The sequence below is a fragment of the Callorhinus ursinus genome, unplaced genomic scaffold (genome assembly GCF_003265705.2).
Source record: "Callorhinus ursinus isolate GAN/ISIS: 27379988/994484 unplaced genomic scaffold, GSC_fseal_2.0 scaffold27, whole genome shotgun sequence".
In the NCBI taxonomy this organism is placed as follows: domain Eukaryota; kingdom Metazoa; phylum Chordata; class Mammalia; order Carnivora; family Otariidae; genus Callorhinus; species Callorhinus ursinus.
The window spans coordinates 21836814-21855960 of record NW_027397089.1 but is presented as its reverse complement, the minus strand read 5'-3'; the positions used below and the strand labels follow the sequence as shown (position 1 = coordinate 21855960).

The window sequence follows — 19147 nt, the reverse complement described above, 5'->3', positions numbered from 1 at the left end:
TCTGCACAGCAAGGAGCAAACAGCAGATTCCCTCGTTAGGAATGGGTCAGCGTGCTTCAGAGCTGAGCAGTCTGGAAGTTGGGAGACATGGAATCAGCACGGAGCTGGTGCTATGATAACAGAGCCAGAGGTTTGAGTTCTAGTTCTGGTTTGATAGGTGATTCATCAAGCATCCAGAGTATATAACACCTGACCTTGCCATGCCTCCTCTTCCTAGTTTAGGGAGCAGGACACCTCTTTCTCTCCTGAGGGCGGTGAAGAACCACAGAGAGCAGCAAGAAATGAATCACATCGGAAAAGGGGCCGGGCAACCAGCAAGACACCTCAACCAGCTATACCACCTTGCCTCTCAAATTCTGAAGGTTCCTTCAGACCGGCATCTTCTGACCCTTATCACGGCAGCCCCAGAAACTCTCCAGTTTCATTCCTATCCCGACCCTGCCTATAATTTCCTATGGGATAGTGGTAAGAGAAGGAGATTTGGAGTCAGACTTCTATTTGAATCTCAGGTCCACCATTCATCATGACTGCATATAAGTCACTCTCACTTTTCTGAGCCTCTGTTTTTCCACCTGGAAGTAAAGACAACAATATGTATCTGTCAAGGCAGTTGGAAGCTCTACAGGGTACTTGATGTAAAATACCTAGTATAGTGTCAGGCCCACTACAGACAATCAATATGTAGTATTCTCTCCCTTCCTCCCTCCCTCCTTCACCTATCTCCCAGGCTGGGAGGTAGTCACATAGCTGTACCAATCAGTAAGCATCTATAACTCCGAATAAGAAAACAAAACACCTATTATCAAAATATTTATATTTGTGGATCTAACTATATTTAGTCCTGTGTGTGAAGAGGAGGTTAAAGCAATCATAAAGTTAATGTGGGTTTTAAATCTCTTCATATTAACTAGATATGATTTGACAGTCTAAGTATTACACCCGCTAGGCGGTTTCTGAATTGGACAATCATGTTGAGGAAGGGAGATTTAAACAAGATGGATCAAAGACCATAATGCTGTAAACTAAGGTATAAAACAGATAGAATGCTAGATAGTGATATATTATTAATTAATTAGTTAATTAATTCACCTCCTGTCCTAACTTTCTCAACTCCTTCTAGCTGGTTCCATTGATACCACCTATCTGCTGGCTACATTTTTACCCAGTCCCTGAACCAATCTTGATGGAGGCAGTAAGAAGAGCAATAGTCTCAGCTCCTTCTCCCCATTCTTCTTACCATACTCCCCCATCTGAGAAGATATAAGGTTGATCATTTTTCGCAAGGGGCATCCAGTTACTCATAGTTAATACCCGAACACGGTCAAATCTGGAGTCCTGTTCCGAATGTCTCACAGGTGGGTAGGCTCTTACTGTTCTTCCGGCTTCAATCAATTCTCTTTCATTAGATAAGAACTTTACACTACAGTCTGGTTACTGAGGTCCTGCTACAAATGGAAAGGACCCCCCCACACACACACCCTGATAGATACCCTGCTGGCTTGGCGCTTGAGTAATGGCCATCACCTCATCCCACTATGCTTCATGCCCACCCACACACCCCTGAACCGCTTGCCCCCACAGTTCTGCTCACATCCTATAAACCCAAGTTGCTTATTTTTGCCTACATTTGAGTCTATAACCAAACTGTCCGCCTTTACCTAGAATTCACCTCCATAACCTAGTTAGTTTATCTCAAATCACTCACTCAGACAAGTGACCCTGAAGCTGATGAGAGGTAAGAAAAGTCACCCAGTGGATACAGGCAGAAGGGAGATCACTCAGGGTCATAAAAAGAATAGTTGTAAGGCAGTAGCAGAGCTAGAGAGAGGGGTGGTTCAGGGAATAAACAGAAAAAGGTTGGGAGAAAGTTTAGGTAGCTTTCCTAAGATGTTTAAGTATGAATGAGAGAACTAAGTTGAGAAGTTCAAGGAGGACTCATACAGTAGATTTGTTTGGAAACTTAAGGCTCCAGCAAGATGAGGAAAAGAACTGGTGACATCTCAACATGCGGTAATCTCTCGTTCTAAAAGCAAAACAAAATTGGGGGGGAGGGGCATGTCCTAGGCCTGAACATGTTACAAGGCCTAACACACAAAATGACATTGAAAAACAGAGAGTAAGATTAATAGAACAAATAAAGATCCCAGAAGTAAAATACATATTTAGGAATTTAATATAAAGAAGTCAGCATGAAACAAAACAAGCAGATTCTCTAACTTGGTTACACATTAAGAATCTTGTAGGGAGCTTTCTAAAAAATACCAATGCTAGGGTTCACTGTCCCCCACCTTGGAAGAGATTGTGATGATTATGAATCCCATAATTATGATTTCACCTATCAGCATTGGAAAAAGGGACTATTTCCCAGGAGAGACTAAACTATAGCTAGGTTGAGAACTATTGAGATTGATTATTATTATGTGGGTTATGCATATTATGATTGCTCGTTTGGCAATAATAATTTCCATCCTTGCTCCATTCCTATGCAAAATTAAATTTTAGTTGTAAAAATAATTATGTGTTTTAAGAAACAAAAAATAACAGTGTAAGTTATATTGGATTGGTGAGGACTTAGTAAGTTTAAAACAGAAGATTCCTGGGGCACCTGAGTGTCTCAGTTGGCTGAGCACCCAACTCATGATTTCAGCTCCAGTAGTGACCTCCTGGTCATGGGATTGAGCACCCCCCAGCAGGCTCCACACTAAGCTCAGAGTCTACTTGCTTCTCTCCCTTCCCCTGCGTGTGTGCTCTCTCTCTGTCAAATAGATAAATAAAATCTTTAAAAAGAGAGAGAAAGACTCCTTCCAATAGGGGAAAAAAAATCCCAAAGAAAGGATCAACCAGTGAATAAAAACAGAAAATCTATATAACTTAGTGACATAGTAAGAAAATCACTAAAATGACAATAAATAAATGGTCATGAAAAGTGAAAAACAAAAGAAAACCAATACACCAAACTAAAATGTTTAACAAATATGGAAGAAGAGTAATGTAAGATTGAAGATGTTTACCTTAACTAGTAATTAAATAATACACATTGAAGTAAAAACAAGATGCAAATTTTTTTCTCTAGCCATAGAAGAAGAAAAAAGTGAAAGAGAATTATGATGCTCTGAAGAACCCTATTTAAAAAGCCCACTCTAACATATTAACAGGGAATCTAAATTTCTATGTTTATGGAAACAAATTTGGCATGTAAGAAAAGAGCCTTAACAACATTCATAATTTTGACCCAGTAATTTCTCTCCCAGGAGTCAATTATAAAAGGATTTTTTTTTAAAGATTTTATTTTTAAGTAATCTCTACACCTAACGTGGGGCTCAAACTCACAACCCTGAGACCAAGAGTCACACACACCACCAATTGAGCCAGCATCCCATAAAAGGATTTTTTAATGAAAGATGTTTCTGAACGTGCAAAAAAATTTATTATACTATTATTTATTTCTTTTGAAAGCAGAAATAGGCATGTGCTTCAGAATAATCCCAGGACTTGAGCAATGGAATTGTGTGGAGGGTATAAATGAAACACGATTGGCCATGTGTTGAAAATTGTTAAATTTGGGTAATTAATAATAGGTAGTCATCCTACCATCCTACCTATTTGCGTGCTTTTTATATACTTGAAATTTTCTACAATAAAAAAATTAAAAGTAGAAATAAATTTTCATCAAGAAAAGTGGGATGGTTAATTTTATGTGTCAACTTGGCTAGGCCATGGCACCAATATAATTGATCAAACATTATTCTAGATGTTTCTGTAAAGGAATTTTTTTTATGAGATTAACATTTAAGTCAGTGAACTTTGAGTAAAACAGACTACCCTCCATAATGTGGATATGCCTCATCCAATCAGTTGACAGTCTTAATAGAAAAAGACTGACGTCCCCAGAAGAGGAGGAAATTCTGCCAGCATATTGGATTTAAACTGGGTCTCCAGCCTGCTTGCCTACCCTGAAGATTTTGGACTTCCCAACTATCCACAGATTCTTTAAAATAAATCTCAATGGATACATAGATACATAGACAGACAAACAAACCTTCTGTTGTCTCTATTTTTCTGGAAAATCCTAACTAATACAAAGAGGGATGTCAAATTTTTATACAGCTATACAATGGATACTATAAATAATTTTATGTTCAAGTTCATTAATTTTATGCTCAATTTTATATTCAGTTAAAGTTTTTAATAAATGTTTTTTTAATGTTAGTAGGTAAAGTAATATAGTCAGATTTAAAATTCATCAGGCTTGGGTGCCTGGGTGACTCAGATGGGCGTCTGGGTGGCTCAGATGGTTAAGCGTCTGCCTTTGGCTCAGGTCATGATCCCAGGGTCCTGGGATCGAGTCCCGCATCGGGCTCCCTGCTAGGCGGGGAGCCTGCTTCTCCCTCTGCCTCTGCCTCTCTCTCTCTGACTCTCATGAATAAATAAATAAAACATTTAAAAAATAAAATAAAATAAAATAAAATAAAATAAAATAAAATTCATCAGGCTCTAGTTTAATAAAGTTCTATATTGGCAGCCATGTTTTAACATTATCTCTGTCTCTCTCTTTCTGACTCTGTCATTTTGGGCAAGTTTTATCACATCCCTGGGTTTTAATTCCTAATTCATAAAATAACAGATCATAATCCTTGAACTGCCTAGTCAGAGACGTTCTGGCAAGACAAATAACATATGACAGGACTTTAAAATTTTAGACTAAAAGAATTTTATGGATTTCAGAAATCCAAGGTAGAATTATCATGTTCCCCCTTTCCCCTGCCCTCGCATGCCTACGGCCCTCTCTTCTGAAGTATCCTTGCTGCCCACAGTTAAAGCTTTTCGATAATAAATGATTTGGAGTTCTGTTAAGCTGCTGTTAAGGCTTTGGTGTTTCAGAGAATTTCAGGCCAATTCTACTCATTATTCCATCATTTTTTTGATCATACATTTTCTCCTCTCATATATCAATACCAATAATTTTTCGGAAGACAGATTGATGCAGATATGAGATGCACTTTGGAGAAAAACCTGAGATCAAAAGAACATTAAATAATACTATTTCTATACCAGCATGGATTCAAATATAATGAGGCTCTGGCATTAATCTTTACTTTGGCTTCAGCTGCCTTCTGCCCTAGAATTGGTCATATTTTCCTCATCTAGATTACTTAATAGAAAGTTCTAGGAGAAATGAAGAATGAAAAGAATCTCAGGGTGCCTGGGTGGCTCAGTCAGTTAAGCATCTGCCTTCAGCTCAGGTCATGATCCCAGGGTCCTGGGATCCAGCCCCACATCGGGCTCCCTGCTCAGCAAGGATTCTGCTTCTCCCTCTCCCTCTGCGTCTGTGTGCACATGCTCTCTTTCTCTCAAATAAAGGAATAAAAATATTTTTTTTAAATTCTCTCCTAATACAGGCAAAGGGGATATGAGATCTCAGTTATGGCCCTGGGTTAGCACAATCTTGTGTGTGACCTTAAGTAAGCCAATTAACATCTCTTTGTCAAAGGTTTGTATATAAAGCATCATGAAATATACAGAGTAAAGATATAAGGCATTATAATCATTTTTATTTAGTATCCAAGAAAGCAAAACTATGATAAAACCAAAGCTATATAACATATATTCACATAGAAGAGAATTCAGAAGTGTAAAACCAGAGGAAAGGCGGACAACGGAGTTTGTCTCCATCCTTTTAAGTAAGAAATGTAATACCTTCTACCATCCCCTCAAAATGGCTATGTAATCTAGTCCTTCTTTGCTACATGTTGACAGAAAGAATCAGATCTACAGAAAAGTTAGGAATAGTAAATGCGCCCTACAAGGATGCCGAAAGCAGTTTAAAACAAAGGGATGTGAATATTGTTAGAAATACCTGCCACCGTCCTGGCTTCTTGATTTGTTTTGGGAATAAAAATGTGGCAGTGATATGAACTTTAAAGATTGGCTTGGGGGCGCCTGGGTGGCTCAGTCAGCTAGGCATCCGACTCATGATTTCAGCTCAGGTCATGATCTTAGGGTTGTGAAATCGAGTCTCACGACAGGCTCTGCGTTCAGTGCAGAGTCTGCTTGAGCTTCTCTCTCCCTCTCTCTCTCTGCCCCTCCCCCCACTCACGCTCTCTAAATAAATAAATAAATAAAATCTTTAAAGATTTGTTTGATTTTATTTTGAAATGAAAGAGGTAACAAGATCCCAATAGAGGTAGGAAGAGAACAAAGATCGTAACTTTATTATCTAAATCCAGAGGAAAACCCTCAAAATTTTTGCCTAATATTTATTTAAATTGAACAACAAAAATTTATTAAGTACTTTTCACCATCCCTTGCTCTGGTTCCCTCCTCTATATGTCTCCCCAAATACAGTTTTGGATCTTTTCAGGACACAGGAAAGGTTAAATATAGATAATGTATCCTGGACCCATATTATCTCTCCCTCCTTTCCCACTAAACTCAGTTCCTTTCCGTGAGTCAACGTGCAGCAGAGTTCGGACAATAAACCAAGTGAAGCAATCTGCTTTGGACTCTGCCCTGTTCTGCTTCTCCTTAACTGTCATTTATGGGTAGCATAGCTTCCTTAATACTGGTTTTTGCTTCCCGCTACAACCTAGCACATTTTATGGCATGTAGTTACAATGACAAACATTCAAATAGTGCTCCCCATGTGTTAGGCACTGTTCTAAGCACTTTACATAGAGATGAAGAAACTGGGTCACAGAGAGATTCAGTAACTTGCTCCAGATCACACAGCTAGTAACAGGGATTTGGAATTCCCAGGTTGTGTGGCTTTGGAATCTGTTTTCTTACATTATACCATCTTCCTAGCAGATTCTTGAAAATATTTTCTCTTTTCTTTTTTCCTTTCTTTTCTTTTTTTTCTTGCAAAATTAGAATTACCTTCAATATTGCTTTCTTTTTGACCAAGATATAATTCACATACCATAAAATTCATCCTTTTTAAAGTGTATAATTTGGGGCGCCTGGGTGGCTCAGTTGGTTAAGCGATCTGACCTCAGTACAGCTGTGTTGAGGGTCGAGGAAAGCCCCAGGTCCCCCTATTTCTCCACCATCAGAACTCTGCCTCCTAACCATCACATCCATGTTGTAGCAAAAATCAGTACTTTATTCTTTTTTTGTGGCTGAATAATGGTTTTAATTCTTAAATTTAAGTTTTTGACCTATTTTGAGTTAATTTCTGCATACGTTGTGAGGTAAGCATTCAATTTCATTCTTTTGCTTCAGCATTCAATTTCATTCTTTTGCTTTTGTGTTGTTTCAGCACAATTTCAGTGTTTCTGTGTTGCATGTGAATATCCAGTGTGTCCAAACAATTGTTTTGATACTGTGTAGAAAATCAAATGGCCACAGGTATGAGTTGAAGACTCTCAACTCTGTTCCACTGGTCTATATGACTATCCTTATGCCATCAGTACACAGTCTTAATTACTTAGCTTTGCAGTGTTTTAAAATCATTAGATATGAGTCTTCCAACTTTGTTCTCTTTTTGATGATTGTTTTGGATATTTTAAGACCCTTACATTCCAATGTGAATTTTAGAATCAGCTTGATCATTCCTGTAAAAAAAAAAAAAGCCATCTGGAATCTGAGTAGAGATTACATTGACTATATAGATCAACTTGGGGAGTACTGCCATCTTAACAATATTAAGTCTTCCTACCTAAGAACACAGGATGTCTTTTGATTTATTTAGATCTTTAATTTTTTCAATGATATTTTGTAGTTTTCAGTGGACAACCCTCATTTGTTGTCGATGCTAACATTTACAGTTCTGTGGCCTCTAAAGGTTAAGCCAGAATTTGTGTATGACTTGGTGATATCACAGAATGTTCTGTCTCTAGAAAATCCATTCTAGAACAGGTTGGACAATACATGCCTCTTAGAGGCTGGCCAGACATGCTATCTATGTCTAATACCATAGCATACTAAAAGGCCACTACTGATCCTTCTCATATTTGGATAAATGCACAGACCATAGAGCACCATATTGTGTAGCTCTTAGTGTCAGAACCCAGTGTATTTTCTTGGATGAGCCTGAGTTCGTCTAATTTCTCAGGTTGCCACAAATTGGTAGGATTAGAGATGGTATCCAAAGAATGACATCTCTAAATTTCTATCAACATAAATACTTCTTCATATTTAATCTATGGAGAACACTGCTCCCTGGGCACCCAAAATATGTTTGATTGAGGTTTAAATAAAAGCCACAAAGGACCAGCCCCCAGTATCACTGTTAAATCCTATAACTCAGGTGTAAAAATACAAGGATTTCCATCTAGCACAGAGAGTTCTATCCCAGGGTTCAATGAACTTCTTTTTGTGAGTGAATTATCTCACATGCTATCTGAATATCTATAAACCCACACCCTGTGGCCTTGCTGACACTATCAAATCTTTATTGGCCATCTATTTGTAGTTAATGTAAGCTCATACTTTGATTTTTAAGTCAGCTTGCCTCCATTCCCCAGTCAATGCTAACTCAGTGGATTAAAAATAATCAACTTTAGGGGCGCCTGGGTGGCTCAGTTGGTTAAGCGACTGCCTTCGGCTCAGGTCATGATCCTGGAGTCCCAGGATCGAGTCCCACATCGGGCTCCCTGCTCGACAGGGAGTCTGCTTCTCCCTCTGACCCTCTCCCCTCTCATACTCTCTCTCTATCTCATTCTCTCTCTCAAATAAATAAATAAAATCTTAAAAAAATAATAAAAAATAAAAATAAATAAAAATAAAAATAATCAACTTTAATATCAGCCCAAGAAGAGCAGACTTGGAAAGATAAATGTGGTGGTAAAGGAGTGGTGCTTTACAGATAATTATAAGATCACATTTGATTTATTTATATTTCTTCTTTCCCAGTCCTACAGAATTGGAATATTCCTCAAAGCTATCTTCAGTTTTATAATAGAAAGCCACTTCAGAATACTCCACAGCTGTCTTAACAACTTCATACATGGAAACTAAGGTCTGAGTGATCAGGTGACCTGCCCAAGGTCAGAAGATCTAATCAGATGTGAAAGCTCCCGATCTAGAATTCCAGATTAGGCCATCCTAAGAATGGAATGTGGGTGACGACAAGAAGGACAGGGAGTGAAACCCAAGTCACCTGGTGATACGGGAGATGCTTGGGCTTCAAGAATGGATGCAGATATGACAGGTTCAACTCTCAGTATCAAAAAACCATTCTATTCCCGTGCTGTAAATGTAGTAACCACTGCAGTGCCTTCTGGGCTGCTATAGCCACACCCCCTGCTAAAGAAACAATAGAAAGAGCAGCCCCACTTTCCATCTCTTATTGTGCCTGAGGAGCAGGCTATGAAGTGCAACACACACTCCACAAATGTACAGGATCCTGAACAACCAGAAGAGCCCTCTGAAAGCAACAGGAAAACCTCACCTCCACAACTTACCAATGAGGAAACTCGGGCACACAAGAGAGGTGTCTTCCAACAGTGAGCACTCAAGCTAAGGCTACCATTGTGTGTCTTGAATCTGCACCTCATGCTCTTTCACTACCATTCTCCACCATTCAGAAGGCTGGCTGGAGATTTGACCCCTTGTTTTTCAGTTAAGTTTTGTAGGAGTGAGGATAAGGAAAAGGATCCTAGTTTTTAGAATTCCTAATGCACATATACTTTCATGGTTTCTTCCACCTGCTGGATCTTTGGGCTGTTTAGTGTCTGGACCAGGCTCAGAAAATCTACCCCATGCATCTCCAAGGTTGAAGACTAGAGACTTCACATTCCAGTTATGTTTTCATTGCAGGCACTGCAGGGCTTTCAGAATACTCTAGTGGATACTTTATTTCCTTCTTCTTCCTCTGCCAGAACTCATTTTGATTCATACTAAGATAGCAGCCCCCCAGAACGCTAAAGGGATCAGGCGTTGATACCTGTGGGTAAAGACCACAGAGGTAGGAGGCAAGGCAGCTGCAGGCCAGACTGGCTTGATTTGTGGAATCTGCTTATAAATCTGATGGAAAATAAGGCAATGGAGATAAATATTTAGCATTCTTTTAGCCTTCCTCCTCTTTCCTTGAACCACAAGCAAGCCTGTCACTTCTACTACTCAGATAAACAAGCCCTTTCCTGCCGCCTTAGCCTCTAACTGGCCAGAAGGAGCACTACGTTGGGGCCCAGACTGAGCATGTGGGCAAGGGCCAACAGAAGCTTTTCTTGCCTGGGCCAAGCCAGTCCCATCTGGCTTAAGAGGGACTTTGGAGAAGTTGATCCAAAGGATCCAAACTAGGGGTGGCTTTGACATACAACTGGCCCTGATGGTTGAGTACTATCAGAAAAACGTGCTTAGGGGGCGCCGGGGTGGCTCAGTCAGTTAAGCGTCTGCCTTCAGCTCAGGTCATGATCCCAGGGTCCTGGGATCGAGTCCCGCATCGGACTCCCTGCTCAGCGGGGAGCCTGCTTCTCCCTCTCTCTCTGCCCCGCCACCCCCCGCCCGCTCATGCTCTCTCTCTCAAATAAATAAATTTTTAAAAATCTTTTAAAAAAAGAGAAAAGAAAAACATGTTTAGGATCAATTTCTCCAAACTCCAAATTATCACCTTTCACAAATGTTTTTCATCATTCAGTTGATAGCATAATAGGAGTATAACATACATAGTGTCTCCTGGAGTTCTTCAACACAAAACTCTGCATTTACCCAACACAGTACAATTGGTTAAATCATTCAAAACTGAGGAGACAAAAGCTAATCATTTTGAAGCTTTCTCCAGAAAGCAAATTGGCTTAAAATATGAGCATTATATGTTCATTATTGAGATTTACCTATGGCCATAACATATATTTTGAAACAGTTTTCTCTTAAGCTTGAGAATCTGCTACAATTTGTTGTCGGTAGAATTCTAACATAGCCTAGAACTATATACATATAATAATTTTAGTTTAGGCCAGTGTTCTGGAAATAGCACCACATTTCTGTCTTTTGTAACCTGACATTAAGCACCACTGCCATTTACTATGGCTGAGGCTATACGATGTTAACAGCTATAGCAGGAAAATTAAAACAGGCTTCCTTTTCATTTATAATTTTTGCCAGTAACTTAGTCCATAAAAATCTACAAGTGCAGGTTTGAAAAATGTAATCACTATCTTCAAGTTGATTTGCTCACGGCCGTTATGAAGAAAATTAGCTGTATGGATAGGTGGCTACCGCCAGAAAGATTGCAATTATACCTGAGGAAACAGAATGAGTTGCAGGTGGAGACAATTCTTAGAAGTTGGGACACGACAGAGACTGATGAGGGCTAAAGAAGGCAGGAGCTTCGGCAGATCCTTCCGTTCCTGAAAACTCACCCTTACAAGTCGCATTCACAACATGATATAGCTGGAATCTAGAGTAGCCAACTCAGCTGGTGTTCTAAGCAGGAGAAAGTAGAGAAGGGCAGCTGAGCTGAGGGGGTAAGAGCAGTACCCTCAGGAAAAGAGGCTGAAGTCAAGGGATGGGTGGGAACCCCTTCACCCCATCCCCACTTTCCTTTCTTGCCCAGAGGTGAGTGTCTCCCCAGCTAAATTCTACCCTAACCCCTCATTATTTTCCTAGTTAGGAAACTCAGAGAAATTGTAAGAAATTCAAAAATAAAAGACTCATTTTTTTTAACCTGGGAAGATTCCCCTGAGGTTTCCCAGTCTACCTCAACCCTTCATTCGCTAAGGGCGGGGGGGGGGGGAGGGGGGGAATATGAGGTCATGAAGGACACTGAGGTAAATCATAAAAGAGTGAGCACAAAAAATGTGCCAGAGCTTAAAACAGATTTCAGATCCCCGCACTCAGGACTGGACTTTTACCACTCTACACGGATGTTTGTGCAAGTAGGTGCTTTGTGGGTGGGTGTGTGCACTCATCTCCCTCTACTTTCATTTTCCCTGTTAGAAACTGGGTCCAAGAAATGATATGCTAATATAGAGCATCGAGTGCCCAACCTGCTCACTCATCTGTTATTATCTGGCTCTTCCCAACCAGATGGTAATTTCCTGGAGGGCCTGGTCAGCTTCTTTAGGTCCTTCATTAGCACAGCCCAGAAGTAGGCAGAGGGCAGTAGCCACATCTAAAGTCAGAAGTATGGTGGGCAATTGAGACTGGCTAAACCTAGCCTGGTGGGAAGGACAGAATGAACTGAGAGAGACGGACACCTTCATGAGAATAAGAATTTCAGGACTTCGTCTACTTTCTTTCTTCATTACTGTATCCCTTCCACTAGACCAGTGTCTGACACATATCAAAATTCATGTTTGCTCAATAAAAAAATAACTATAATTTCACCTATAACATTGAGGGACGCCTGGGTGGTGCAGTCAGTTAAGCATCTGACTCCTGATTTCAGCTCAGGTCCTGATCTCCGGGTTGTTGGGATCAAGTCCCTCTTCGGGTTCCCCACTTGGCAGAGAGTGCACCTGAGATTCTCTCCCTCTCCCTCAGCACCTCCCCTCCCGTTCTCTCTCTCTGTCTCTCTCTCTCTAAAATAAATAAATAAATCTTTAAAAAATTAAAATATAAAAATATCACTGGATCTAAAAGAAATTTTTATAGAAAAATAACCACTACAAATAAACTGGGTATAAATAATTTAATTGTAATGCCAAAAGTACAAGTAGGGCTGGGAAGTCGTTTCTAACAGTGTTAGATAGGAAGTATCAGGGTTCCCAGCTCTCTGCTCAGTGGGAACACATTTTTAGTTCTATCATTAGGCAGGACGCTGGTTTTCTCTATAAAAGGGATATAAAGTTCTTTGCTACACATAGCAAGCAAAACGTTGATCCGTCAGAGTGAAAATAGGACAATAAACCCAATAAAGAAAACCCAGTCATTGAAAACTCAGTGTGGCTGGCAGATAACGGCCCCTGAAAGACATCTATGTCCAAATCTCCAGAACTACGAATATGTTAGTTTTTAATAGTGTTAACATAGCAAAAGGGAATAAAGATTGCAGATGGAATTAAGCAACTGACCTTAAAACAGGGAGATTATTCTGGATTATCCTGCGAGTCCGATGTAATCACAAAGACCCTGAATGTGGAAGAAAAAGGCACAAGTATCACTGCCGGCATAAGGAGTGGGAGAAAAATGACATGGCTTTGCAGATGGAGGAGCCCCAAGCCACAGAACGCAGGCAGTCTTTAGAAGCTAAGAAAAGGCAAGAAAAAGGATGCTCCCCTAGAGCCTCCATCAGCAATGCAGACCTGTCTACCCATCTTAGACTTCTGACTTCCAGAACTATAAGATAAAAATCTGTGTTGGTTTAAACCACCAAATGTGTGCTGATTTGTTACAGAAGCAGTAGGAAACTAACACACTCGGGGCGCCTGGGGGGCTCAGTCGGTTAAGCATCTGACTCTTAATTTCAGCTCAGGTCATGCTCTCAGGGTGGTGGGATCGAGCCCCGTGTCAGGCTCTGCACTGGGCGTGGAGCCTGCTTAAGATTCTCTCTCTCCCTCTCCCTCTGCCCCTGCCCCTACCCTCACCACCCACCCCCCCTGCTCAGCGCACATACTCTCTCCCTCTCTCTCCTTTAAAAAAATAAAATAAAATAAAAATGGAAACCAACACACTCAGTTTAAAACAGAACTGCAGAATCACAAAACTCCCTGGAGGAGTTTGGAGCACATGCTTACAGGAGCTGGTTGCGAAGAGTCGGGAAAGGTGGGAAAACAAAGTTTCTGCAGAAGACAACTGAAATACATGTGCTCGACTAACTTTGAGTGTGTACATAACTCAAGCACAAGGAACTGTTATGGGTTGAAGTGTGCCACCCCAAAATTCCTATGTTGAAGTCCTAGCTTCCAGTACCACAGAATGTGACCTTATTTGGAAATTGTCATTATAGAGGTAATTGAGATAAAAGGAGGTCATCCAATATAACTGGTGTCCTTTTATTTTTTTTAAAGATTTTATTTATTTATTTATTTGACAGAGAGAGACACAGCGAAAGAGGGACTGCAAGCAGGGAGAGTGGGAGAGGGAGAAGCAGGTCTCCTGTGGAGCAGGAAGCCCAATGCAGGGCTTGATCCCAGGACCCTGGGATCATGACCCGAGCCGAAGGCAGACGCTTAACGACTGAGCCACCCAGGTGCCCCAACTGGTGTCCTCTTAAAAGGCGGAAATTTGAAGACACATATGCAGGAAGGATGCCGTATGAACATAAAGACAGCCATCTATCTACAAGCCAAAGAAAAAGGCCTGGGACAAATCTTTCCCTCCTGGCGCTCAGAAAGAACCAACACTGCCAACAGCTTGACTTCAGACTTCTAGCCTCCAGAACTATGAGACACTAAATCTCTATTGCTCAAGCCACTCAGCTTGTGGTACTTGGTTAGAGCAGCCCCAGCAAACTAACACCGTGATAAACGCACTGAAGAAAGGGTGTACGATTTTCACTAAAGCAAAACAGGTGTGCGGTCCTATTGAATTTTGCTTTCTTGAGGTTCACAGATACTGTGTTTTTTACAAACTGCAGGTTTGTGGCAACCTTGCATTTTTTTCAACATTTGCTCACTTTGTGTCTCTGTGTCACATTTTGGTTATTCTCACAATATTTCAAACTTTTTAAATTATTATTTTATTTGTTACCGTGGTCTGCAATCTGTGATTATGACTCGCTGAAAGCTCAGGTAACAGTTAACATGCTTTTAGCAATAAAGTATTTTTTAAAAGATTTATTTATTTATATTGGGGGGGAGGGAAAGAGTCTTTTTTTAAAGATTTTATTTATTTCTTTTTTTTAAAAAGATTTTATTTATTTGTTTGTCAGAGAGAGAGAGAGCACAAACAGGGAGAACGGCAGGCAGAGGGAGAAACAAGCTCACCGCTGAGCAAGGAGCTGGATGCAGGACTCAATCCTAGGATCCTGGGATCATGACCTGAGTCTAAGGCAGATGCTTAACTGACTGAGCCACCCAGGCACCCCAAGATCTTATTTATTTCTTTGAGAGAGAGAGAGCATGCGCATGAGAGAGAGCGAGCAGGAGCTGTGGGGAGGGGCAGAGGGAGAGGGACAAACAGACTCCCCGCTTGGCAGGGAGCTTGAGGCAGGGCTGGATCCCCATCGCAGGACCCCAGGATCACAGCCTGAGCCCACGGCAGATGATTAACCCACTGAGCTACCCAGACAACCCTAGGGAGAGTATAAAAAAAAAAAGATAATTTTTTTCTAAGATTTATTTATTTATTTGAGAGAGAGAGAGACAGAGATAGTGAGAGAGAGCATAGGCGAGGAGCAGAGGGAGAAGCAGGTTCCCTCCTGAGCAGGGAGCCCAACGTGGGGCTGGATCCTAGGACCCCGGGATCATGACCTATCCGAAGGCAGATGCGCAACCGATTGAGCCACCCAGATGCCCCTGATAATTTTTTTTTAAGATTTTATTTATTTGTCAAAGAGAGAGAAAGAGCACAAGCAGGGGGAGCGGCAGGCAGAGGGAGAAGCAGGCTCCCCACTGAGCAGGGAGTCCGATGTGGGTCTCGATCCCAGGATCATGACCTGAGCCCAAGGTAAACCCTTAACTAACAAAGCCACCCATGAGTCCAGGAAAGAGAGTCTTAAGCCAACTCCACAGTGAACATGGAGCCTGGTGCTGGGCTCTATCTCAAGACCCTGAGATCACAACCTGAGCAGAAAGCAAGAGCCTGACACTTTAACCAACCGTACCACCCAGGCGCCCGAGCAATAAAGTACTTCTAATTAAGGTATGCACATTGTTTTTTTACACATAATGCTCTTGCACATTTAATGGACTACAGTACAGTGTAAATATAACTTTTATTTGCACTGGAATCAAACATTTCATTTGACTCCCTTCATTACAATGTTCGCTTTATTGCAGTGGTCTGAAACCAAACCCGCAATATCTCTGAAGTCTCCCCAAACAGTTGACCCTTGAACAATGCAGGGTTTAGGGACACCAACCCCCTGAGCAGCAGCAAATAAGCACATACCTTTTGATTCCCCAAAAACTGAACTACTACTAGCCTGTTGACCAGAAGTCTTACCAGTAACATAAACAATCGAGCAACACTTATTTTGTAGATTAATATATATTATATACTGTACTCTTATAATAAAGTAAGCTAGAGAAAACACTTAAAAATCATAAGGAAGAGAAACTACATTTACAGCACTGTACTGAATTTATTTTTAAAAATCCATGTATAAGTAGACCCACCCGACTCAAACCCGGGTTGTTCCTGGGGCAACTGTACCTCTCACTAAAAGACCAGGCTGGCCCCTCCCCGGCGGGGAGGAGTACTGAGGAGGGTCAGTCAGGTGGAGGGCATTTCAGTGTGTGCGCGCTGCACCTTACAGGACGCTGAGTGCTTGACTTCCACAACTGCTGATGGCTCTCGCTAAGTAGCAGGAAGAAAGCTTGGTCTGAAATGTACGAGGAACTCAGATGGCAAGAGGATTCCTAACAGAAAGAGGCCACGGTCACCAAAATGACAGGGAAAGAAAGCAGACAAAATGCGGACGAGGTTGACAGGGAGAAGAGAAAGAGGCACAGAAAAAGAGAAGACAAATTAAGAAGAAAACAGAAATTCGGTCACCAAGAAATGGCATATCGTACAGTCATAAACATATAAAACACAAAACCCATAAGATGTTCCTTCCAAAGAAATACAGGTTCATTCACCTGGTGATTATTGTTCGTTCACATAAAATTCGAACCGCCGCTCACAGCCGTCCCACTCTGGTCCTCACTCTTTTCTTCCCAAACGTCCAGGTCCACCACTAGCTGCATCACAGCCATGCAGCGCCCACCCTTCCTGCCCCCCAACGCCAGTTCACTACCGTGTCCCTCCTCCGGCCACTCTGATTTCAGATGCAACTGGCTCAGCCAGAGGGGAAAAAATGATCGCTTTGGATACGACAAGGTGTGCCAGCCTCAAGGAAATGCCTTTCAGTCCCTCCTTCCCACTGGTGGGGCGTGGCTGCCGGCAAAGGATGGAGTTTGGGCGGGCTCCCCACAAAGGGAAGTCTGTGGGCACGGAGGTTTCCGGGACTCACCACACACTAGCCAGCAGGAAACCTCTGCTGAAACTGTAAAAGCTGCACTTGTTACTGATATACTTACTGAGTTCCTCCTCTAGTGATTGCTACATGGTCAGGTATAAAGGAGACGTTGAGTCCAAGTGAAAAATGGAAAGTCATATTATAAAGCGCAACAGCGCCACCTCATGCCCGACCTTATAGCAGCAGCCTTCATGGGTGCTGTAAAAGGTACGGATTTGATCAGGATTTAGCTTGATGAGTCCTCTCCTGGGATAATCGCAACCTCCAGGCTTTGCTGGGGAATCGCTAAGGAATAAATGGAAATACAAGTATCAGTAGTAGGTAATCTGTCATTAGCATATGCTTTCTAAATACATTCTGGGCTCTTCTCTAGGGATATAGCGTAAACGAAAGTAGTTCTATTACCTGCCCACATGGAATTTACAATCAGAGGAAACACGAAAGAAAATACAGGGCTGAAAGAATTCCAAATTAGATACTAACACTTAATACAAGTTCTATTAATGAAATGCGGGTCACAGATAACTTAAATAGGGGACCAGTTTGCTCAGCACTGATAGCATACCAAAAAAGCACCTATTTACAACAGAAAGAATTTAGGTACAGTGTAACGTGAAGTATTTAGAGACTGAGGTACTTTAATTCTCTAGAGGCTTCTCTACTGAAATTTGTCTTCCTTCAGAGCTCTTTTAAAATTGGATGAACTGGGGGACCTGGGTGGGTCAGTTGGTTAAGTGACTGCCTTCGACTCAGGTAATGATCCTGGGGTCTTGGGATCGAGTCCCGAGTCGGGCTCCCCCTGTTCTGCAGGGAGCCTGCTTCTCCCTCTCCCTCTCCCTCTGCTGTTCCCCCCCGCTTGTGTTCTCTCTCTCTCCCTCTCTCTGTCAAATAAATAAGTCTTTTTTAAAAAATTGGATGAACTATACTAAATGTCACTGAATTGTACATTTAAAATGGTTCATGGGTAACTTTATGTTATATGAATATTACATTAATTTTTTTTTTAAAAAGGACGAAATCTCATCAGCCAACTGTTCTTCCCATCTGTTAGGACATGATTGATTTTAATAAAAGCCAAGTGAACTGATCTGAGCCTCATATTATGCAATCTCCTACTCTGCTTTCCCAAGCATCGGAATCTCCTGAGGCAGAGGCTGGAGCTTGCTCATATTTGTAATTCGTGCAGCACCCTATTAGACTGCTATATCCCCACTCTAATTTACAGAATTTTGTCTAAAAATCTCATTACTGTGAAGGAACTATTACAGTGATAGAAGTTACAACCTCTAGGACAGGGATTTTTTTAAAAAGCAAAATACAACAAAGAGGAAGAGGCCAGAATTTACTCTCCAATTTTATTGAGCAATTCAAATAAAAGATGAAAATATTTTAAATCTCTGAGATAGAGAAAATTCTGGAAATAGCAATGCTCAGACCCAGAAACACCTAAGTACATACTAGATACAGTGCTAGTTAAACAAGGTATAAACAGAAGGTCTCATGTTTATACTCATGAATAGTGGCTAGATATCCGTTATTTCTTTTTTTCTCTACAAGTGTTCATTCCCTTATAATTTCAATTATTGCCTCTTTCTCAAATGTCTGGCCCTCTGACTCATTTTCAGCAAAGCTTCTGTCCCACCATTCCTGCCAGGTGGTTATTTCTGCCTCACGGTTAATTCATTAAGCGTTGGTTTGAGTGCTCATTATCTGCTCTGCTCATGTGAAGTGTTGAACTGTAGGAATTCACATTGAAATATCCACCGGAGACCTCTTCATTCTGCAGTTTACTCCAGACACGCCTTCGCTATATTCTGCTCTCCTCGGAACTCCTGCAACAGCCATCCGTTCATGTGTTACTTAGCACATTCTTTCTTGTTCTTCTGCACTTGTGAGGGATCCCCCGCTTGGAATCTGGTGCGGTGGATACTCCTGAAATCCATTTACGTGAGGCCTGGAGAAACCCCTGGGAAATCATTAATTATAAGGAAAAAGAGAGTCGGGGCAGGACTTACAACTGAGTCCTAAGGAAAGGAGACTGTAACTGTAACTGGTAGAGTTATTTCACAAAGCAACAACATCAACAAACTATATTAGACCCTGGGTAGCGTTGCTTTGGAACTGTTTCAAAGGCATTTA

General features: G+C 41.2%; 1 protein-coding gene across 5 annotated transcripts in view; it reads right to left on the bottom strand.

The window, feature by feature from the left end:
* Nucleotides 1–18855, bottom strand: part of STYK1 (serine/threonine/tyrosine kinase 1) — a 38177-nt gene extending 19322 nt beyond the window's left edge. Inside the window, exons 1-3 of one of the 5 annotated variants that reach the window (XM_025879926.2) lie at nucleotides 18773–18855; nucleotides 17182–17293; nucleotides 12957–13014 (exon numbers count right to left, since the gene is read on the bottom strand). Coding sequence is in view for 1 of the 5 variants with exons in the window: in XM_073877973.1 (XP_073734074.1) it covers nucleotides 11184–11318 (135 nt within the window). In the remaining 4 variants the exon portion in view is untranslated. Of the gene's footprint in view, nucleotides 1–11183; nucleotides 11319–12956; nucleotides 13015–16628; nucleotides 16894–17069; nucleotides 17117–17181; nucleotides 17294–18772 lie in introns of those variants that run through there. The other 4 variants (XM_073877974.1, XM_025879924.2, XM_025879925.2 and 1 more) reach the window with 4 other exon arrangements.
* Nucleotides 18856–19147: the final 292 nt, after the last annotated feature.